Source organism: Amblyomma americanum, chromosome 1 (genome assembly GCF_052857255.1).
Source record: "Amblyomma americanum isolate KBUSLIRL-KWMA chromosome 1, ASM5285725v1, whole genome shotgun sequence".
Taxonomy (NCBI): Eukaryota; Metazoa; Arthropoda; class Arachnida; order Ixodida; family Ixodidae; genus Amblyomma; species Amblyomma americanum.
In genome coordinates this window covers 368,834,958-368,859,341 of record NC_135497.1, presented here as the reverse complement: position 1 = coordinate 368,859,341, position 24,384 = coordinate 368,834,958, and the positions used below count along the sequence as shown (strand labels likewise).

General features: G+C 45.2%; 1 protein-coding gene and 1 pseudogene across 1 annotated transcript; one reads left to right on the top strand and one right to left on the bottom strand.

The window, feature by feature from the left end:
* Nucleotides 1-1,352: 1,352 nt before the first annotated feature.
* LOC144115639 (uncharacterized) lies at nucleotides 1,353-8,473 on the top strand. The gene is made up of 5 exons (XM_077650068.1): nucleotides 1,353-1,580; nucleotides 2,631-2,778; nucleotides 3,052-3,689; nucleotides 4,904-4,979; nucleotides 5,690-8,473. Exons 1-5 carry the CDS (start codon nucleotides 1,438-1,440, stop codon nucleotides 6,278-6,280), a joined length of 1,596 nt encoding a protein of 531 aa, XP_077506194.1. The 5' UTR covers nucleotides 1,353-1,437; the 3' UTR covers nucleotides 6,281-8,473.
* A 717-nt stretch (nucleotides 8,474-9,190) lies between these two features.
* On the bottom strand, nucleotides 9,191-22,858 carry LOC144122022 (uncharacterized; annotated as a pseudogene).
* Nucleotides 22,859-24,384: the final 1,526 nt, after the last annotated feature.

Here is a 24,384-nt window from a genome sequence, read left to right as displayed (position 1 = left end):
GACCAAAGAGCTGTTCGAAATGGTGATGTTCCAGCGATAGCCGCAATTCTAGAAGGAAGCGAATTCCACTCTTCAATAGCTAGTACCAAAGGTGAGTATTTGTGTCTTTCTGTCCGAGCGAAAATGGGTTTAGTCTTCTTCATATGATCTACACGAGCCGATGTGTGCGGTGCCGGGAGAAGATGTGAACTTGCAAATGGTATGTTGCTGTGGTAGAGAGTATGGAAAAAAGATAAACGGCTGAATTTTCGGTGCATGACCAAAGGCGGGAGATGGAGCGATATTTTCAGTGCTGTTACATATTGATACCGAGAGTAACGGGAAAGGATGAATTGAGCAGCCTTGTTTTGCGCAGATTCCAGCATGTTAATAAGATAGGTATAATGAGCGTTCCAGATCACTGACGCGTATTCTATTGCAGGCCTGATTTGCATGTTGAATGCGTGTAGTTTTGTGTTTTTTTAGGGCTTTAGTAGAGATCAGTTCAATATAAGAGCTCCAGGATAAATTAGAGCTAAAATTAACCCCGAGGTATTTTACCGACGCTGCAGTTTCAATGATAGTATTATTAATTTAGTTTCAATCAATTAGTTTCAATTATAGTAATATTAGTTTGTAGTATTATGATAGTATTATTAGTTTAATTATAGTATTATTAGTTTCAGTTATAGTATTAATTAGTTTCAATGATAGTATTATCAACTACTAGATTTTCAAACTTTTAATTGTTTGCATTTGGTTGAAACGTAGAACGCTCTTTTAAAGAAATAATATGTGTGTTCACGTTCCCTCACAGTAGCGGCCAGCAGCTCTTAACTCATCCACTTTGACGTCAAATTTTGCGGCTTGCTTGCCTCAAGCTGCCGGGTACTGCCCGCCTTGGCCGATGTATCTCGTCATCTATAGTGACTTCATTGCTTGCGGCTGCTCGCCTTTTATCAGCATTGATTTCAAGTTCTTGGCTTCGTTTTGTTCTCGTGCTACGTTCTCGTCGACTACGTGTCGACTACTAAGAAGGTGAGCACCAGGCAGGGGATATCTTTTACACATTGTATCACCGGTGGGCACCTGGTGGCGCTAGGGGTCGAACCGAGAAAATCCCTCATGCGAGTCGGATGCTCAAACGAGCAGGCGACCGCTGCGGTGGAAAGTTTAAATTCGTCTCGTGGGTTAGTACAGCAGCCTATTGTTTTTTACTATTCCAAGTTGGGTGTGTTACGGTTTTGAACTAATATATTGACTTCGGTAAAAAATTTGCACCGTTGTATCTTTTTATGTGTGCTAAACTTTATAGACCGATCCCACCGCCTAGTTTCACTGCGCCACCGCTGCCGCGGTGCATGCTGGTAGATGTAGTCACCCGGCCGCTGCAGCCGCGCGGATTGCCTACGTGTCGCGCGTCCGGACGATTCTTAATACGTGTGGAGCTATCCTGCTATGGGAGGATTCACCTGTTGCGTTCCTGGGTGCTACAACAACAGTGCGAGGGACAAAGGCCTCGGGTTTTATGTCTTTCCGAAAGACCACAAACTCCGACAGACGTGGCTTCAGAGGATAAACAGGGCCGGACAGACTGGTAGGTAAGACGGCTTTTTACGATGTATAAAGCTTTTTCTCAAGTAAATTGAGCAGCTTCTTGTATCGGAATGTAAAAGCAGTAGTTGAACATTCCAAAGAATATAATGTTTGGGCACCTGTGCTTTCGTATGCCTCTTCTGGAATGGATCAACCATCGTTAGCCCGTTTGTACTTGCACGCCGATGTTTTTTGATGTAGGTCCCCCGTTTCTTTGCTTCATTTTGATTGAGTGCTTTGATTACAAGTAGAATTCTTTTCGACCTGAACGTGGGTTACGTTGTTTCATTCACACCACTGGCAGGAAACACGCATCCGTAGGGGAAGGTAAGCTCACTGACGAGTTTACAGCGGCGACACAAGTAAATGCGAACTGCGCAGTGTCGACGCGCTTCGCCGTTCGCATTTCTTTTCGTGGTGCTTCTAGATGTATGATAAAAAAGAGGGTACAGTCGTCCATGACTTTATCGTGAACGACTCCAGGGTCGTCTGTTCTTGTTACCATGTGCTGTGGTACAAGCGCGGTGCAAGAAACGCGGCCGAAACGCGAACGGCAGAGCGGATAGACGCAGTACTTCTTGATTTTTTTTTTTTACCGCATGGCACAGCCAGGCGTTATATTTGCTATCGACGTAATATGCTCGCTTCACGGGACCCTTGGCAGCCACTTAGCAGGAACATCATGGCCCAAGATCAGGTGAACTTTCACGGATTATCCCAGGGGCTAGCGGTATCTCTAAACTTCGCCTTTAGTTCCGCGATGTTGTTAGCTGGCGTAAGCACGCGACCATTTCATTGCAACTATTGAGCTAAGTGTCTGCAACAGCTGTAAGTTATATGCATTTGTGGTTTTGTAAAAAAAAAGTGAAAATTAAATCCACCATATTGGCACCATATTCTTGATCAATATGTACTTTTAATCTAGAAAAAGTGTTACTGTAGTAGCGGAGTAAAGGCATACAGCTTGAGCATACCAAATGCATAAAGTACAATGCAGTAGCCCTGGCCGTGCTTTGCAGTATCATAGATGTAATGCTGAAACTTTCTCTACCCAGGTTCTCAAAGTTTGTTCCAACCACGGGACACAGAGTATGCAGTGCCCACTTCGAAGGGGGCAAAAAGACTTACATGGTCCGTGTTCCCTCAATTTTCCCCCTGAGACAGCAAAAGGTGGAGAAGAGGCGACTGCTGACAAGAACTGAGGTGAGATAAGCATAAGGAGGAAAGAAAAAATAGCATGTCATGCTTACGTATACTCCATTTCTATTTTTGGGATAGTTTGACACAAGGAGATGGCTAGATTAATTGGACTGTTGCATAAAAAAACAAGAGGGGATATGTAGTAAATTTGAACTCCTGTGAAGCAATAAAAACATGTGTGTGCAAAGCATCACCTATGGCTGCATTGCAAACATTATAACATTTCTCAGGTTACTAAAACACATTGCTTTCTTATGTTTTATTTTCACCTTCCAGCCTGAAGTTTCCAGCACCTCAACTGTGTGTACCGAACAACGCGGGCAGGAAGTGTCCGCCTTTGCCAGCAGCAGCAATGAGAGCGACTGTCGACAGCCTGAAGTTAACATACTAATGGACCACTCGTACAGCAGCCAAAAATTTAGTTATGATGAGCTTGTCAAGAAATTTTGTGAACAAAAGCACATTGCAACAGATCTCTTGGAGCAAGCTGAAACAGCAAATGCACAAGTGGCAGAGCTAAAGCGCCAGCTGGAACGAAGTCGGCTTGATCACGCTGAAACAAAAAAGTTGTGCGACCGTCTTCAGCAGAAGAACAGGTGCCTGAGACTCGAGCTATCATCCATGCAGAGAAAAGTAAAAACTTGCAAGGCTGAAGCTGCTCAGAATATAGAAAACACATATGAAGAGCTTGTGAAAGATGAGAAAAAGCTTCGCTATTACACAGGCTTCACGTCCAGCGAGCGTTTGGAGGCTTTTTGGTCATTTTTAGAGCCAGATGCGAAACGTCTTCAGTTCTGGCAGATGAAAGAGACGAACAGTGAGGACAGAAAGTTCATCCTGCCTTTGAAGACCCAACTCGTGCTTGTCCTGATGCGGCTACGGCTTGGTCTTGATGGCCTTGATCTTGCATACAGGTAGGCTGTCAACATTTAAACCTTGATACGTTTTTATTTGGTACTAAGCGCCATTTGTACTTAATTTTTGTTTGGTTAATAAGTGTGACTCAGAAATGTTTTCCCATCTGTTTACGAAGAAATTTGCTGCAAAACATTTTGTATGAACCCACTGTGCAGTGTAGACAGGCAAATCCGACCAGCCTTTTTGATTTATGCCATTACATTGGTGCATCTTGATTGACAGTGCAGAACCCAATACGATTTTCACTCTTGCTTACATTCACATACACACTATGCGTGTAGGATACCCTGAACAGTCTAACCAAAATGTACAGCTTAACATGTTTTATCAGAAGGGCAGCTGCAGTATATGCAGTTACTCCTCACACAGTAGTACCTCATTGTAGAGGCACTTTGATTCTTGAGTAAAAATGTGCAAAAAGTTAATTACCTTACATTCTTAAAACACATTGTGATGAACAGCTGTTGAGTGCATGACAGCCTTAGTCGCTTATGCTCTGTAAAACTACCAGCTGAATGCCTTAGAGCATAGTGTAGTACAGTGCACTGTAAATTACAGTTTTCAGTTAAAAGTTATCCTTGTTGTTTTAACATCATGATACTTGATTTTTAGTAACGAAGGGGCTGCACGGTCAGTGGATGAATGGATGGAAAACTTTATTTGGTCCTGCAAGTAGCGATAATTAACCACTAAGCGGGTCGCTCCCACATCGGAAGCGGAAGGCCAAGCCAGTGAGCACCATGGGTAATGTGTTAGGACTCCACAATACGATGTCGATGTCCCTGTAGATTCTAGCAGTCCATGAGATTCCCGATGACTTCAAGGAACCATGATGTTTCTTTTATACAGACATTAATATTCCAGGAAATCTTTCTACATATCAATGGATAGTCACGTTGACTGGAGGGCCACACCATACTCGTACGCGTGCCAGCAATAAATTAATGAAATGACCATTACCAAATGCTGCTTTTGTTAGCGATCACTTTCATTGAATGCCGCATGGACTTCTGAAGCTAAGCTAAGGGTACACGCTACATTTCTACTCATCATTTGTTATACTGCCTGCCTTTGCTACTGAAGTTGTTTAAACACCTGTGTTATGGAACCTTTCAACTGCAACAGTAGCTTCCTCTTCTCACTTATTTTGTTGTCTAGGAGCTGCAAATTACTGAAGTGCACATTTTGATAAATGATGTTCTATTAACAGGTTTGCTGTGTCTAAAACCACTGTCTCAAGGATGTGGGCAACATGGTTGGATTTTTTGGACAATAGGCTTTGCCAGGTATGTAAGCATCAGTTCTTTTTGTAGCGAGAGCTACACTACGCCAGCCACTTAGCCTCTTCAGCATGGTCGCACTGACCTTGAGCTGTTGCCTAGCAACCACAACAGCTGGCAGGGCCGTGCGCTCGTCGTGGAGCAGTTGCCGCTCGCATCGCCAGTTGTGCGCATGCGTAGTAGAGGAGAGGGGCTGTCGCAGTTTGTATATATATACGGTTCGGCGTGGCGGGAGGCGAGCGCTGCGTTTCTTCGGTGTCGCGTCTCGTCTACCGTCGTCGTCGCTCAGAGCCCGCAGTAGAGGGAGACCAAACACATGAGGGCATACGAAGTGGCGTCTCCAGACAAGGGTAGGAAGAAGTCGTGGGTAAAGCCCCTCAATTAAACCCCTGTACCTAGCTGATCGTCCCATTTAGCGGTGACCGGACCCTTATGCGAGGGTAAGGGGGACAATAGCGAGGGTACAGAAAGGGCGCTGCTGCCTTCACAGAAACGGGCCGCGGCTTTTGGTAGCTCTCGCTACATACCAGGTTTAACCAGAGCTAAACCACCGTCAATTTTTTTATGATGTTCCTTATTGTGCCTTTTGTCTTCTGTCTCTTTAATGGTCTTGATGAATCACAACATCCACAGGGGCCTTGCAGTATTGCAGTAAAACGGGTACTATATATGCATGCATAGAATGCAAATATCGCTGTTTTCATACCTCATTGTAGGTCCCAACCTGGATGCCACCAGAACTATGTGACAAGTACAGGCCAAAAGCGTTCAGCGACAAAGGCTACACTACTGTTGACGGCATACTCGACTGCACTGAAATTTTCATAGAAACACCATCTTCATTCAGAGTCCAAAGTGAAACGTACTCCACATACAAAAAACATAATACTGCAAAGGGACTAGTTGTCTGCAGCCCTAATGGATTTGTCACATTTGTATCAGATCTGGCTCCCGGGAGAGTGTCTGACAAAGCACTGACAAATTCTTCTGGGGTGCTGGAGAAGTTTGCACCAGGGCGAAGTGTGATGGCTGACAGGGGATTCACCATTGAAGAAGAGTGCAAGCAGCGGTCCCTGGACCTCAACATACCACCATTCCTGGAAGGACGGCCTCAGCTCTCAGAAGAAGATGAAAATGAGACAAGACTGATTGCTAGTGTGCGGATACATGTGGAAAGGGTGATCAGGAAAATCAAGACATACAGAATGCTCTCCCAAGTGTTCCCAAACAGCATGTCTGGACAGCTGAACAAAGTGTGGCACATTTGTGCACTCTTGACTAACTTCGTTGGTGAACCATTGCTGTGAGCAGGTGTGAATTCTCAGTGTTTGTTGTTTGATTTCATGTATGGCGATTAATGTCCCAAAGCAGCTCAGGCTATGAGAGATGCTGTAGTTAAAGGCTGCAGAATTTTTGACTACCTGGGGTTCTTAAATGTGCACTGACATTGCACTGTATACAATTGCCTTGTGATTCACCTCAATCAAAATGCTGCTGCAGCAGCCAGGTTTGAGCCCGGTCGCTCGGGTTAATAGTCGAGTGCCCTAACCACTCGGCAACCACAACAGGCTCTTCATGTTTGGAATGGAAGGCTGTGCCAGTATGCTCGTACACGTCTTCATTATGATCCATGTTTTTCGTTGGTTGGCATAGCCATTATCAGCCCATGCTCACTGCAGGGCAGATTTCTGTATTAATGTAATGAACCCTGTGCGGTGTCAACTGCATGCACCTGACGTCCCCAACTTCTATTCTCATCCGTCAACAAAACAGCACTCCCTGCTACGCTTGCCCCCTCTCAACACCTCATCTGCTGTTTTAAGGGAGCATCGGTTATGTTTCCTTTGCATTACGTGTCTTGTCCATGCCCATTTCTTCTAGATTTCAACCATGATGTCAATAACTGACTTATGTTCCCCAACTAACTGCACTCATTTCTCGTTGCTTGTAAACACACGATCAATACTACACTACTGGAGAAATCATGTCCTCATTTCTGACACACTTCCTGATTGTAATTTTATCACTTCCTCCATGAAGGACCACCATGGCTGTGCAACTGAGATATTTTTCACTACCTTATTAGATGCCTCCTCGACACTCTTGTTGAAGAATGTCTGCACAACTTTTGAGATTTTAACCAAGCGAAATGTTTTATCACTTATGAAGGCTGTACACAGAAGTTGGTTACATTATGTGCCCTTTTTTTTATCCGCTCATTGATGTTGTGAGAATGGTCCATTGCAGAGTAGGCTTTCTGGAAGCCAGACTGAACATTTTGTTACTCCAAGTATGTTGGGGATGATCATTCATACATGTTGTATATAGAACAGACAGCAAGTTGAACAGTTCAATTCTTCTAGTAGTTTACATCCGCACCTTTTAAAGTGCTATCATTCCCCAAAGCCTCCAGCATGTTCAAGGCTGTCAGCCATTGCGTGCCGAGCATGACAAGCTTTCCTAGCAGATTGTCTCCATTTCCTTTCAATAGACTCAACTTTGATAGTACCAGCGCATAAAAAAGAAAATTACTGATGTATTGCAAAACAGAACGGCTTAACTGTTGCTATCGCAGTCAGTCTGTTTGAACATGTTCTGCAGTCCAATGCCCTCATAAAACTGTGGAAAAAGGCAGCTATTTGTCGTCAATATACTGACAATGCTCCAGCACAGTGGGTGTCATTCTTTGACTTGGAAGTATGTGTTGACTAAGCTCAGCTTTCAAGCACATAATTCAGTAGATAGTCATCTTCATGCCTGGGCATGGTCACGTGGTTATCAAAACATCTGAAATCCAAGGAATGATTTGTGCTTCATTATAAGCCACTCAGTTTGTCTAAGAGAGGTGTATGTACAAACAATAAAAGCAATGTTTAAGGAAGCATTCATTTTTACAACAGGAGTCTCTTGTGTTATCTGAAATACCATTGACTTTCAAGTCACCGGTGAACTTAAAATTTTTTTTGAATACTTGCACAGATCATGACTGCTATGATTTGAAAATTGTACTCAACAGCATCCGAACAATGTCACTAATTATCGTTCATTTTATACTACCAGCCAGAAAATGCTAGATTGTGTACTAGACTAGATTTATTATTACCGATTGCTTCAATGTGCATGGTTCTTTGTCCTCACGGTTAAATGATAAGATTATGGTGAGTAGTACCATATGCATGCCCAAGATGTTTCTGTGCAATGTATTAGTACACCTATGCCTACATACAAATGGTGTTTGTGAATGGCCACATGCAGTACAAAGATAGACACTTTACAAGCACAGCTGCAGGGGTTAGTTAGGCTACTTTAATAACGAGGTAGCTTAACAGTTAACTCTGTCCTCTCAGATCCATAATGCTGCTGATAAACATTTGTGCTGATCACAGGCAAGTACCCAAAGTTCGAGAAAAAAACGACAATACCAGTTGGACGAGTTGGTGCTGACGATGATCCATAACAGCGCGACAGACGGGACAAAGAAGAAGAAGAGACACAACACACAGCGCTGACTCACAACTAAAACGTTTATTGGCTGCCAGCCAGTTTAAATACTGGCCTGGTGGCCGGGAAAAAAATACAAGCACGCTTGACTTGCGCGATATCAAACGTCGGCAGTACATCAGGCACGTGTCAACATACAAGAGTCATTAGTGCAAAATATCACCGCTACAGCAGGCACGAGTTTTCATTCACAATCAAGGTAGCGGTTTTCCTTATCCGACAGGGCTACAGAGGGAGTGCTGATACACTGATCTGAAGTCCTAGCTATCGGGTGGGCTTCTATTATTTCCCTAGCTAGCGAGTCGCAGTTCTTACCTATTACAGAGAATTCTTTGTAAAGGGGAAAACAAGCTTTGGAGTCGTCGTCGTCTTCCTCGTCTTCGCCATCTTCGTTGTCTTTGCAGTTTCTGCAATGTTTTGCTACCTGGCCTGTGATATATTGGTGCTCCTTTAATCTTTCGTTAACACATCGGCCAAACTGGCAGTGTATCAGCACTCCCTCTGTAGCCCTGTCGGATAAGGAAAACTGCTACCTTGATTGTGAATGAAAACTCGTGCCTGCTGTAGCGGTGATATTTTGCACTAAAGACTCTTGTATGTTGACACGTGCCTGATATACTGCCGATGTTTGATATCACGCAAGTCAACCGTGCTTGTATTTTTTTCCCGGCCACCAGGCCCGTATTTAAACTGGCTGGCAGCCAATAAACGTTTTAGTTGTGAGTCAGCGCTGTGTGTTGTGTCTCTTCTTCTTCTTTGTCCCGTCTGTCGCGCTGTTATGGATCATCGAGAAAAAAAACAGCAGTATTAATTTCTTCTACAAGCATCAGCATACGTACTTCAGCAGTTGCTGGAAATGTGGGGCAGCAAATACATTGTAGCAAAAAAATTGCAGCGTTTTGCTACCTCTGTGAAGAAATCACTGTCAAAGGGCACGAGAATTTGCACACACTTTTCTTTGCTGTATACGAAGAGTACACAGAAATCCAGGCCGGTCACACCCATCTGGACTTGCACCTGCGTATAATATTTGCTGCTTTTCTTCAGCTGTCCATCACGAAACTGTGTTTTGGCAAAGTCTTCAACCTTGACAGGGACTTTGATTTCCAGTAGCCGTGGTTCACAGCATTTGCACTTCACAAGGCCATCTGGGCTTGCTCCTAGGAAGCTGTGCTTTCTAGAGAGGAAGAGGCCAGTCTCACTAACTTCCAGCTCCACATGTCCATCATTTTATTCCTGAAAGGCTTGTCGGGCTTCAGGCTCGCACAATAGTCCCCGCTTCATAGCAAATGTTGCCCTAACTTTTCTCACTCCCATTACTGCAGCAGTGAGGCTTCGGGCATCATGTGGTCCCATTTTTGTCTGGCATGTTTTCACCCAAGTGTACACTCTATGTGCCAGTGATGCTGTAATCATGCCTTCCCTGTATCTATGCCAAAGGAGGCAACCACTTTGAAGTCGTGTGGCTGCCTCTAAGGCTGCAACTTCTTCCTGCGTGTAGGGCAACAAAGCGTCCCCCTGCTTAGCTCGCTCCAGCCACCTTGCAGGTAGTCCAGGCACATCTTCAGGGTCTGAACTTTCGGCTTTCTTTCGTTTTGCTGGCATGAAGTCGTTGGCTTCCAAGACATCTGCGAAGCAGTCCAGTTTGCTTGCTCTCAACTTGCCATGCAGGTTTATAAGGTGCGATGTGGACAAATTGGTATCCTCACTTCGCAGTGATGAGTACACTGCTCTTCTTTTGTGATGCCTTGGTGCGTCGCTGAGTCTTTCGGTGGTGTCCTTAGAAAAAACAATGTGCTGGAATTGCTCAGTTACTTTCTTAGGGTCTCGGGGATTGTACCACTGACGTTCGCCTTCAGTGCATGCCACGGCATCTGGTACATTAGTAAGGTCATGCTGTGCAATGTGCATCAGCCCATATAAAACACAGCATACATGTTTACACACTCCGCCTTTCCAGCAATACATGAACAATTGCCGCTTATCACTTCTCCATCACACTTAAGCAACCTGACCCCAACATTATATGCTGTCCGTGTTGCCATAGATGCGAGCACTTGTGCCTTCACCACGGTCTCTGCCGTGTCTTCAGTTGAAAATACCAACTTCTGTAAATGGCCTGACGTGAAAAGCCGCAGGCCACTCTCTCGATGTTTTCGAGCCCCTTTGCTCTCGATGTACCTGCACAAAAAAATAAACTTCAACATTAATAACACTTCCAAGGCTTTTTTTCAAGCATGTACATCTACACATTCCAGCCACAGATTGTGCTATGAAGCGTCCTCAAAAATGCAATGGGTCCATTTACACAGCCTCTGCCCCCCCCCCCCCCCCCCATTCGCCCACAAATGTCCACCTCTCAAAATTTTCTGGGAAGAACCCTGATTACTTTGCATACTAAAGTTTTTTAGCACTGTAGAAGCTCTGAAAATAGAGAAATTCCTTCACATGAGCTTAAATCTGGTCTGTACATCCAAAAGAGGCAATTTAGGAGGACTCTGTCGATTAAAGTCACACACTATGAAACCGTTTTGCTGCTTTATAAAACAGGCATTTGGAATCTTCACAAGCCATCTTGACATATTGCAGTCAGTGTATTTTAGATAAGATAATGACTTTGCAAGACATGTACTAGTGCCCCCGAAATCGGCAAAAAGGCACTTAAATTGCTTAATAAGCACCATCCCCTTTCCCACTTCCGAGATTTCACACAGGCTTGAGACTACACCAAACCGAAAGGTAAATGCAGCACACAGATCAAAGTAACAAATTAAGCACTTCTAAGCATTACTTCGTTTCAAACGATAACATACCCAAAGGATGCATTTTGAATAAGTAAAAAGGCGAGTTGCACAGCAGAACTGAAACCGGTTTGGTTTATGGTTTATGGGGGTTTAACGTCCCAAAGCGGCTCAGGCTATGAGAGACGCAGTAGTGAAGGGCTCCGAAAATTTCCACCACCTGGGGTTCTTTAACGTGCACTGACATTGCACAGTACACGGGCCTCTAGAATTTCACCTCTATCGAAATTCGACCGCCGTGGCCGGGATCGAACCCGCATCTTTCGGGCCAGCAGCCGAGCGCCATAACCACTCAACCACCACAGCGGCAGAACTGAAACCATTATCATAACGAGTTAATAACACTGAGTTCTGTAAAAACCTTGCAGACACTTCATAATGAAATAAAGAATTTGTACCAGCACACTATTGGTTTGAGAAAAAAAAACATTAAAATTTTTTAAACATTTTACCATGGGCATGCTTCCTCATGCTTCAAATAGGCAATCATCAGTTTTAGAGAACAATGGCAGCTTACTATATGCAGTTTGCATACCTAACAATGTGCTCCTTTCCAAAGAAAGGGTTCAGTGACTCTGTTTTGCTGGTCCAGCCTTGACTGTTGTGACTGCGTAGTCCACATGACATGGCAGAATCGTGCACAGCTGTCAGAAATGAAAAAGTCTGGTTATACCACATGCCAAGGCAATTTCAAACCGAACACTGCAGGCTCAACTTCCTGCAGTCTATACACTTTCTGAGGCTACATATTTTGATCATGGCATTTCCACTGTTGTAGGTGAAACAGGAGCATTTAAACACCATGCAGTGCTAAGAAAAAAAGCCAGGCAGTACCAGACAATCAGTGCCTCATAATCCATATATAAGCTAAGGCAGTAAACAGGCTGCATATACTGTTCACGTGATACAAACTTCATTTAATGATGCTTGTACCCTACAGATGTCTATTCAATCCTGTGTCATACTCTGCTGTTAATCTGATAACAATTATATTTTCCTAGAGCATGCATAGGCTTCAATGAATGCTGTTTCTCATTTTCATTGATTTTATCATTCATACACTCCCTGAAATCCTTTGAAGGTAGGTACTGTATTGAGGTGAGGGTGCACTTAAAATGCTTAAAGAATGCTGTAATAAGGCAAATCTAAATATGTTAAGTTGCAATTACAAGGAACCCTAAATATCACGTAAGGTTATTGAGCTGGCAATTAAAGATAGGATAACAGTAGGGAAAAGAAAAGGCAGGAATAAGATAAAAATCATAATGCAAAAATCAGTCAAAAACAAACGAAACAATTTACAGGGAAAAAATTACTTCCAGTATTAAATGTATCCAATGCATGAGTGCACTGCAATAGTAATGCAGGAGTCCAGATAATACAGTTTCGTGAACTGATATGAAACCACAGCACCTGTAAGGGCCCATTCACACTTGAGAGTCGCAGAGGTCGCGCGACTGTTTTGGTCGAAAAGCGACAGTCGCAAACGGTCGCGTTGGTCGAAAAGCGACAGTCGCGGCCCAGTCGCTCGCTGCTCGATTTTTCAGCCTCGCGATTGCGAGTCGCAAACCGCTGAACCAATCGGCGAGCGAGCCGAGACTTCGGCAACGACGCCGCTCGCGGGTGCACCGAGCGACGAACTCTGCTCCTTGGCTGCCGTAGTCGTCGCTAAGCCTAGCCGTTTTCACGTCGATGCCGCAGCCGAGGGCGTTTCGGAACTGACCAGCGCTGCAACCAAGATGCTACATTTGTCACGGCTTTATTGTGGACCCCGTCTCATGATAATATAGAAATATGGTCGATTTCCGCGACGCCTTCAGCAGCGGAGAAAGCAGACGACAGGCGATCGAGCCGCTTTGGACAACAGCAGCAAAGCGGCTATGAGAAGAAATTTGCTTGTATCCAGCAGCTCGATATTGGTCAACGACACTCAAAATTGATTCATTTTTTAAGTTCGACTTCCCAGAGCATGGTATGAACGCGAACAACATACTAGCGCATTTTTCTGACGCTAGCGGTCGGCATCCAGGCTGGCTGGCAGGCCGCCTGTACGGCCGCGGTGCACATTGCCGCTATATCTTCCTCTTCGCTCAGGTCGTCACAGTGCGTACTTACATAGCTAACATCGAGGGACCAGAGCACTTCTGAGGGCCAAGCGCGAGCGCAGGAGACGCGGCCAAAGCAGACGAAACTCTCGAAAGCGCGCGAACGGCGTCATTCCCAAGAGTTCTCATTTCAAAAGAGAATCGAACGAGAAGGCGACCCGCAGGTCGCCCTTGCAAGTGTGAACATCGGTGTTGTCGAGCTGCGGTGTAGTCGCAGGCAACTGCGGGTCGCGCGAGCTCTGCGACTCTCAAGTGTGAATGAAGCTAAAACCAATGCGATACCCCGCGCATATCAACAGAAAAGGAAGAGCAGCAGAAACTTTCGAACGTTGAGCTTTCATGAAAGAGCCAATAAAATTTCATAAAGTACTCACATGACGAAATTTCCTCGATGGTGAAGTCGGAGAGATGTGCGGGAAGATTGCATGTGCTCGATGAGCGCCGATTAGAATGGTACAGCTGTAGTGCGGCTCACGACTCGACTACAACTAGCATGGCGGCGGTGCGACTTCCGGAAAACCGGCGCATGCGCACATTGGCTGGTGGGATCGGTCTATTGGCACAATTCTGTAACAACCTATTGCTCGCCACCTCCGGCACTCAGGAGCGGCTCGCAGACGAGGAGCTATAATTATACTTATAAATCTACCTCTGAGGCATGAAGACAAATGGTTGGGCCTGTGGGTACTTTAACACACTGAACTTCAGCGTGACACACCAGCCAAAGACGAAGAAAGATGGCACAACGAGGGCGGACTACTAACAACAGCATTGGTAGTCTATGCTGTGTCTTCTTTCTTAGTCTCGTGTGTCGCGCTAAACCTCTAAACGTCCGAGAATTTATTTCTCCCGGCAAGAACCACATGACTACGACATCACGTTGTTTTGAACTGTGAAGTCATCATGAGTTGTCCGCATGCTTTGAAGGGGGTGCTGTCTCCACACCTTTAAGCCGCCATGTTTTGAACGTGTGGGCTTATATGCAAGCAGCGCTACCACTCTACATCTAGCATGTTGCATGTACCAGAGGGCACTTGCGCTTTCCATTCCCATGCTGATATTCAACACAGTCACCATTACGTGCCTCGCACGAAATGGCCTAGTGTTAATAAAATATTTGATAAGTTTTCTCCCTAAATACAGTGAAGGATACCACTTGGACGGGACGTCACTTGAATGAATTTTTCAGATAAACAGAGTTTTGAAAACTCCCTAATCGAAACCTTATTTGTAACACCTGAAAATGCATTTTAGTTCAAGGATTTGCAGTCCGCTGCAACTTTCAGTTCAGCTCACGTTTTGGAAAGCATTAACTTCTCGGACAGGATGCCCATTTCAGCTTACAGGGGCGCAGTTTTTGTCTGCGAAGAATACGACACTGCAGTCCTGAAGGTGCGCAGTCTGCTGACGTTCGCAGTATCAATCACCCGCTTGAAAGGTTTAGGACTCTTTGACTGCATTGGTTGGGCTATGCAACTAGCTCTTAGTTTGAACAGTAGCCGAAAGTACTTGCAAACACACTCGCCGCACTCCCAGTCTCAGAAACAAGTCAAGGAAGAACCCGTTTTTTAAGGAAATGATGATTTCAACAACATATACACTAATGTGTCTACCGGACGTTTCACCTAAAATGTTCTGGTAAAGAAAAATTGTGTAAAATGATCGCGTTTTTTCGGCATAGCATTGTCAGCATTGTAGCACGTCAGAATAGAGCTAAGACGTGCTAATTAGTAAGCTGAATAACTAATCATTTATATTTACCCTTTCAACTCTATATTCTCCTTATTTATTGAGAGGCGTGCAGCCCATCGTAAATATTATCGATATCAGTTGCTAGAATTGGGAAAACGCAATCACCCTCAGCGTTATAGCCCCCAAAAATTAGCCTTTTCGAAAGTGCATCTATTATGGCGCGATTTGGCCAAAGTTGAGGTTAAGGTTGAGGTGTTGAATGCTACAGGTGGGGTTAGCCTTGCTTTGTCTGCCGGCAATTGCTCCACCGCAGCGTCCCTTCAATATTAACAATGCCGCAACTACCCCGCTAAGCACACAGTCTCTTATAATAGCACACATTCTCTCCCGCAGTCACCATCTATGCACACAATCAATCCACGCAGTTCATATCACAGTCCACTCCAGAAGTCACCATCTATGCACATATTCAGTCACACTAGAACATAGGCCATTGTAGTGCCACACTCCATACACACATTCACGCACAGTATAAAGTACTCCACTCCGGAAGACACCATCTACGCACACATTCAATCACAGTAGGCCATAGTCCGTTCCTGCTGTCACCATTTAAAAACAAGATCCGTGTTCTGCAGAAATGTTAAAAGAAGGCGTGCAGCCTCCCTTCTGCATGTCTGGTTTCCACTCGGGTAGACAATGTCCTGCACTGCGCTGTCACGGGTTCCTGTCTTCTTGAAGGAAGCGAACATCACATGCCTTTCCGCGTTGTACTCTGGGCAGTACATAATATATTGTTCTGGTGTTCCTGTATATGCTCCCGCAGGGAGCAGATTAGCGCGAAGGTCCGCCATTTTGTTCCAAATGTGCGGAAAAGCCACTCCTCGAGCGCACAGGCGCTGGGATTATGACGGGGCTGGCGTTGTAGAGCAGTTCGAGTTTTTTTTTTTTGAAAAGCTTACAAACGGCGCTCGATTGCGGGCATCCTTTTTTCATTTTACTGTCTCAGTGCTCAGGGATCGATACTAAGCCTATCATACTTCGTTGAAAAAAACGTCGAAAAATATTCTGATTTGCCGAAAATATCATACAGCATGACAGAAAGATCGCGGAATGGCAGCGATAGCTCGCAGTACGGACAATAATGGCGCAGAAATGCTTGGAAATGAAAAACCTGCGTGAGTTGTGCGATGAAGAGAAGTGCGGTAATGCATCTCCCTGCAGAACCACATTGAAATACATTATTCTATAGGGTTGCGACCGCCGATGTGGTACGAAGCTTGTGAAACCACGCTGCATACGATGTGAATGCGGGCAGTCTAAAGCTGTGAATTTTGCACGCAAGTAAATCTGACCAACCAAAGGCACAGATATCGCAAACTCGCGCGCTTATCTTGCACAAAATATATGTATCATTTGTCGCTCTGACTTCGAGCCCTCCATTGCATTTTTCCTATGCCATGGTCATCTTTTCAAGCCAAACACATCACGTGCCACACTTCTTTAATATCCAAAAGTTAGAGAAGCCTGCCTTAAGTCACTGCAGCTGAATTGTGGTATACGAGTTTCCAAGGATCTCGAAAAGTGATATCTCTTTCTGATGCTGTTATTTAATTGCTCGTTTTTCCCTAAGCACTATTGCGTTTTCACTTAACCTACTTGAATTATATGTACCTTCACTGCATTCTGAAATATGTTTGGTTTGGACTGCTCTATGCTTTTACTCAAGGAAAAATAATTATCTGAGTATCTAATTTTGCTTTCTCAAGTATTTCATGCTATTTTTGTTCCCCTCTCCTCCAGTGTTAAAATCCATGTCAGTGGAACCTTAGGGGTATTCTTAACAAATAAAATAGTTAAAAAGTCCAGGCAAAGCTTGTTGTCATGCTGAGAGACTGGCCTCCCACTTCTGTGTAGTAAACGGGGACTAGAACTAAATTTCACATACAGTTTGCTTGTCCAACATTCTTTATTTCACTAAACAAACCATTTCTGCAAAATGTTGGAGGTGGCAGCAGAATAAGCAGACGGGCTGGCAGCGGCTGCACATGAGGAATGGTCTGTCACGTGCAGCCAGGTTAGGAACAAAACCTTTGTTCACATTTTCATTTGCAACTTGTAACGTTGCAGGAAAAATGAAGATAATTTGTCGATGGCAAACATGAGTCGCCACATAGAGTTTGAGCGTGCCTGCTGAACAATTTATAATTTATATTGAACTGTAATTTTGATCAGACTAGGCACATAGCCAAATGATGGTTGCAACGCCGGAGGGAGGTATGAGACAATGGAGGTTATGTGGCTAAGTGAGTCATGCAAATACGGTAAAGTTTTGCTGTTTATTCTCTTACCTCGCATATTCGAGTTCCTTTCGGAGCTGCTTTCACGCGTCCCATACGCAAAAGCCAGCGCAATCGCTGACGTACGACTGACCGTCCGGACGGCACTGCGTAAAAAGCTTTGCCGCTTTCGGTACGGTTCTTGCAGTTTGCCGCACTGCACCCCGTTATAGTTTGAGGCTGCCGTCACTGCACGCTATCAAAAAATATACAACTGGAGCGCACGGAAAAGGCGGGAACACACCGCACCGGACGCGTCCGATCACGATGACAGCCGAGAGGGAACTGGGGCTGGCGAGGAACCGGCGTTGCGCCTGGAAAGTCGGCTCTTCCACTTCAAATTGGAACAAACGTCGTCTGCGGAATCACGTGACGGCCGCTTGGCGAATGGCGTCAAGAGCGGCGCGAGGAAAACAGTCGCGCAACTCTGCTCCCTGCGGGAGCATATACAGGAACACTATATTGTTCGATATCCCCGCACACACCACATAAAGAGCAGAGCGGAGACGATGCTATGGCGGTCTTATGCATCCATGCAGGAGTGCGAGCAGAGGCCGTGCGAATTCGATATAGAAGGGTCGCCTGAGATCTTCTCAGGATTTGGCCAAAATTAGTTAGGCCCTAGCGTCGAGTGTGCACTATATTCGTATAATGTGTACAGCGTTGCCGCTACCCCTATACTTTCTTTCTATAGCTCCCCTCTTTCTTTTATCCTCCCTGTGAATACTCCCCCTGTCCCTTTCTGTTAGCCGGAACTGAGGTGCTTCAATCTTAGAAAACAAGATGTCGCGGCTACCAACAATTTTTTCTTGCGTTTTATTTTGTTTTTTGAATAAATCGCTAATAAAATCTCCAGAGAATGGTTACAACATCGGAATCAGCGCGAAAGCACGTATTTGTGCTTCGTTGAAGACGACCGTGAGCGTGCACTGCCGCGGGACGGAGCGCTCGCGCTAGGCTAACTTCTCGTACATGCACTAGACGGTTTTCCTACAGTCGGAACCCCGGGTTTAGCGCTTTCGCACGAATAAGATACTTTGACAAACAACGTACACACACAGCATTGTGAGAGTTTGCATTCCCTCCGGCTCCATCCTCTTCGCGCTGCGTTTTTCTTGTTCAGTATGCACCAACACGACGAAATACCTAAATGTTTATAGCTTTCACGCAACTTACGGATAACTTATGCATTGCGGAATTACGAACCAGTGTGCATCACGGCGGCCGCGAAAGTGTCCGTTAAGGAGTCGTTCCCAAAAGAAAAAAACACTCGCACCTGATGGGACTCGAACCCACAATCTTTGGCTGCGGAGGCCAGCGCCTTATTCATTAGGCCACAGGTGCTTTTTTTCTTTATTGCATGCAAATAGTGCCGAAAAGGAAAGTGTAGGCACGCTTACGCCACAAAACAGGCCACCTTACCCCTGCATGAATCCTCCTTCCTAAACATCAAAAGCCTGGGAGGCACACACATGCATCCAGATAGGGGAGCCAGCTAGGCGGCTCTTACAGGGCAGCATATACTCCCCGCACCAAAGCGCATTGTTCACGAAACAAAGATTTCGACGACCGTGGTGATTCGGCGTGGCAGTCCATCATGCGGCTCTTCCAGAGACTATATAGTCCCAGCAACATAAATAGATCATATGGCACAACACTGTTTTTCTCCGCGGGCAAAAGACGAATACTGTAGGGTGTGATATCAATGTCCTTCTTAATTGTTCGTTGTAAAAAGTCCCTGAAGAAGATAGCATCAATGTACAGAACAAAACAATGGTCAATTGCCTCTGGTGTATTGCACTGGAGACAATTCACCGTCCGTGGCGCAAGTATCTTTTAAGCATGAAGCCATGCTTTCACAGGCAGCGTTGACGTGTGCAGCTTAAAAAAGAATGATTTCACGGCAGAAGAAATGCACATTCGCCTAACACGTTTTAAAACACTGTCGTCAAGGAACTCCAGAAAAGGTTGCCGATACAACGGTACAGGGAACAAATACCTTGTAAGTGCCTCAGTCATCTGCCTTCTGGAGAGGCTGTACAGGTAGTCTAAAGAAAAGCGCACAGTGATGAAATTGAATGTGTTAGCCACTTCCTTAAGAAATCCCCATAAAGGCCGCTCACGAGTGTGTCCCGTCGATGCGAATAGGAAGGGCAAATAAGCACTGAGACGCCTAATAATAAGCACGGCTACTAAAAAAAGGGTGGTTGGAAGATTTGAAAAAGAAAAAAGCGCGAGACAAGTTGAAGCACGAATAAGTGAACAAGGCCGATTCCACCAGACTCTAGAGGAAGAAATAGGTTATCGTGACGCATGGGTTCCCATTGGGAACGCCATACGAATGTAGCAAATATTCTGTGAATCACCTGCACTTTCTTCCTCGCACAGTGGAGAACCTGCAGCACATAGGCAAGTTTTGCAAATAAAAAAATGTTGCAGACTTGAGCCCGAGCAAACACTCATAGTTCCCTACCCATCGAAGCCTGGGTTTGTCTCCTCATGGAGACTATCTGAGAATCCCAATAGGCGCCACTGTTGCGAAATTGGTGAACAGGGACCCCTAGGTAGTGAAGGGGCCCGCAGTTAAAGCTTATGCCACCATAATGACTTGGCGTTGTACCCCAATGGCCCAACCAAACGCTCCTTGGATTTATGTAGATTAAGAGCCGCGCCTGATACCTCGCATAATTGTTCAGTCAAATGCAATGCCTCAAGCACACTCTTTTTGTCAGAACAAAAGAGGGTGACATCATCTGCATAGGCTAAAATCTTAACTTCACGCTGCGCCAAGAAGAAACCACGGATAGATGTGCAGTTAATAATACTGAGGCAAAGGGGTTCAAGATATAAGGTAAACAACAAAGCCAATAAGGGACAGCCTTGACGAACAGATAATTTCAATGGAATAGGTTTGGTTAGCTCCTGGTTAACAATTAGCCTTGTATAGGACTCCTTATAGCACTGTATTACGTCCCTAAGCAAAACATCTCCAATATTTGCATGCTCTAAGGCCGCAAACGAGAAATCATGACGAACTTTATCAAAAGCCTTGGCAAGGTCAATCTGAATTAGAGCTACTTGTCCGATCTCATCTTATACTGTCTCCACTACTGAACGTGCAATATGAATATGGGTTTGGATGCTGCGGCCTCTGATACCGCAGACCCTATGCGCGCCTATTAAGTGAGCGACAACTAGCTGCAGACAATTGCAAAGAACCTTTGCAAAAAGTTTGTAATCTACATTACAGATGGAAATTGGACGATATGCCTCAACTCGGTTTAACCGATCCGAATCTGTGCTTTTTGGAATTATTATAGTATGCCCAGAATAGAAAGTGGGGGCAAAATACCAACATCATAAGAAGCCTGGAAAACCTCCATCAAGACAGGCGCTAGGCAAGTGGGAAATGTTTTATAGAACTCGCTAGTAATGCCATCTGGCCCAGGAGATTTCTGAACCGTCAGGTCAGAAATTGCAGATTTAATTTCGTCTAAAGTGATTGGCCCCTCCACTAAAGCACGCTGCTCATCGTCAAGTCGGGGCAAGGCTTCGAGTAAGTGACTGTAATCTGATGTCACGTTTGTGCCCGCACAACCACCAAACAGCATCCAATAATAGTCAAAGAAAGCCTCAATAATACCAGGACAATCGCTGTATGTGCAACCATCATACTCAATTTCCAATATTTCTTTAGCTAGAGCAGTCTGCCTTTCATCACTGAGGGCCCGACGAGATGGTTGCTCATCCAGAAATCTACGGGTCCTAGATCTTATCAAGGCCTCTTTGTATCTGTCGGTTTCAAACTGCTGAAGCTCTGCTTTTACGGCAGTGATATCGTCTCCATAGACACCTGGGATAATCGTCTCAAACTCATGCAGCTCAACTAAAGTACGGCCGAGCTCTCGAAGGTTATGTCTCTTCAAAAACGCGATTCTTCGTGAGGCTTCAATAGCGATGTTTTTTGTTTCTTGTTTAAATAAGTCCCATTTTTGCAAAACTGAGAGGCCACCGCGTGACCACGTGTCCTTCAAGCAATTAGATTCAGCACGTTTGAAGATTCCATCTGAGAGCAGGCAGCTATTCAGCTTCCACAGCTCCCATCGAGGATGGAGTATGCGCCGACTGTGCCTCCCTATCTGAAGAGACACCATGCAGTGATCACTGAAGAATATGGGCCGCACCCAGTAACCAAAAACGCTGGATAACATGTCTGCTGAAACGTAAATCCTGTCAAGCCGAGCACTAGAGCAGCACTGAAAATGAGTGAAATGAATGTTATGTCCCTTATCTTGCCCAACATTCACCAGGTTGTATTCGCATGATAAATCAGTGAGTAAAGCAGCTCTAAGGTCATATCGCTAACTTAACACTGCTCGGTCTTCATCCCTACAAGCACAATTGAAATCACCCAACAGCATAATTTTACCATCCGTGGACAAATGGTCTACTAATGACAGGAAAAATAGCCTTCTATCACTCTGCTTTACAGAAGCATAAACACAATTTCCCACTGTACACCCGAAATTGCGAGGTCACAGCAGATAAGTTGCCCGTCATCATCTGTGCTATACGACACGGCAGTAGTCCCCAGCGTGTTGGCCAGGAATAGCATGCACGCACCTGATAAGCCTCTCGAGTGACTAACGATAACATTGAATTCTGACAAAAAAGGCTCGACAGCAGCTTCAGTCTCCTCATCAAAGGACAGCTTGGTTTCCTGGATGGCTGCCACACTCACACCCCATTTGTTTGAACGATTCCATAGCTGATGTCGCATTCGACGATTACGCGAACCCCTAATGTTAAGGGTAGCTACTGTGACGCCCGCCATTTTTGGTGCTTGTCTTATTGAAGGTCATCCATGTACTGGGGCGGTCGACCTGCAAATCGGCGGCCTGTAGGGCAGACATCGCCCTGCGTTTTGAGGTGACCCTTCCCAATGCCACCACACTGGGTGCCTTCTGCACATCGCCATCGACACACACCTCTTCATCTGCAGGACGCTTCAAAGGTGCGCTGTTGTCCATCAGCTCTTCTGAGACAGCCAAGGTTTCGGGCCATGAAGCCGAGTGGGCCACGCCACTCGCAACCACACTGACAGCCGACGGGGCACCGAACATACTAGAACCTCACACTTCAGGCGACACACTGCATGCTGCACTCCGTCGACGAAGGGGCATCGCCAGCATAGAAGGCATGTGGCACAGTCACTGGCTGAAGCGCCTCCAGTGACTGTACAGCAGGGGCGTTCTGCTCTCGTGGTCGTTGGGTGACAGGTGGCTCCTGAGCAGCAAGCACAGGACTCAAAGTAGCAGACCCGGGCAGACCCGGGTCCGGTGGCTTTGGGTCTGGAGACGAGGATTCCTGTTTGTCCGTACTTGCAGGCGGACCCTTGCCGCTATTCGGTGCAGAAGCCTTTGGTCCATCTTGTGTTTGGAGTTCATGACTCAGTTCACCCGACGCTCCACAGCATCCGACACATCCATAATGTGCTCTGACACCACTTCATCCTCATGTGACAAGTTGCCTTGGCGTAACCTGTCAGCATAACATTAGGCCTCAGGTGCGTTGCGTGTTACTGAAGTATTCATACTAGTGAAACGAACCTTCTTCTAACAGTTGACAAGTCACGCAACGTGCGGTTTACGATAAACTTATCAGACAGCCTACAAAAAGGCGTACATGTAATACTAAACTAGAAGTGAGACGCAGATGAAGAAGCAGTCAGCGGCTGGTACTAAAATGGTTCCCAGTCAGCCTGGTTGTATGTACATGCCTTCGGATGAAGAATAATTTGATTAGAAAGTGTAGTGACGAATCAGTCTATTAACAAATTCTCTGCACTGCACGGGATTTCCCGAGGACGCACGAATAAATAGGAAGTACATGCAGAAATGTATGTTATCCAAACAAATAGTGAGTTGGCTCGCTAATGCGTGCTTTTGAAGTTGGTTCTTCGCATGACAACCCTGAATACAGTGAAGTTTTCACAACTGATAAATGATCATACTATTGTCTTAGGACAGGGAACGAGAGACGACGGAGTATTAACAGTGTTTATTCGATTGGAAATAAAAGGAAGTAACTGCGCCACTTAGCGGTGGAAATTCCAACTATCCGTCGGCTGAAAAATACGGGAAAGCAATTAATAAGTATAGGATGGAGAGATTTTCTTGGCACTGAGATACCATTCTACATTAGCCGCACGAAGGTCGTTATAATTAAGTCGCACTGACAGGGACGCTTTATTTTTAAGCCTTTTTAACAAAGTTTCATCATACTTAAAAAAAAAAACGATGCTTCTATGGTGGCGACAAACAAGCGGTATGGGTAAACTGCAGAATTTACGTTCAGGCGCTGCCATCTTTTTCACCCATCCCATCTGCTGCTGTGTGGCTGTATGAGAGCATATCGCAATTACTTTGACAGTTAAGCGCTTCCGACGTTCTCACGGTGATCAGCTGAATAACTTTGGTTCATCCGATTCCAGATTCTTAAAGGAAACTCTCTGCTAGCAGGTAAACTCTCGAAATGCGTTCTGGCTCTGCTTACACTGAAGAATGACGTGAAACAGGCAATACATAATGAGCGCTTTTTCGCACTTTCCTTTTGTACAGCGTGACGTCAAGCTTCCAAGACAGTGGGAAAACGTGAATTCAAGATTGCAAGCGCTTGAAATTGGTTTGTGAGAAGTTTTACAAACATCTAGAGGTGCAATCGATCGAAAGTGCCTTGCAGTCTTGAGGGAAAAAACCGCGGGAACGTACATTCATTTTCCCTCAGGAAGTCACATTTCCTCCTACATTTTAAGACAGTGTGGAAATATGGCGGGACAAACGGAAAGGACGACAACGCGTGAACACTCATATGCTATTTATTACACTTGCACTTAATATAAAGAGCGGGCCAACTAGCTACATATCATCAACGAGGCATTCCTCGGAAATAGAAAGCTACGTAAGAAGGAATT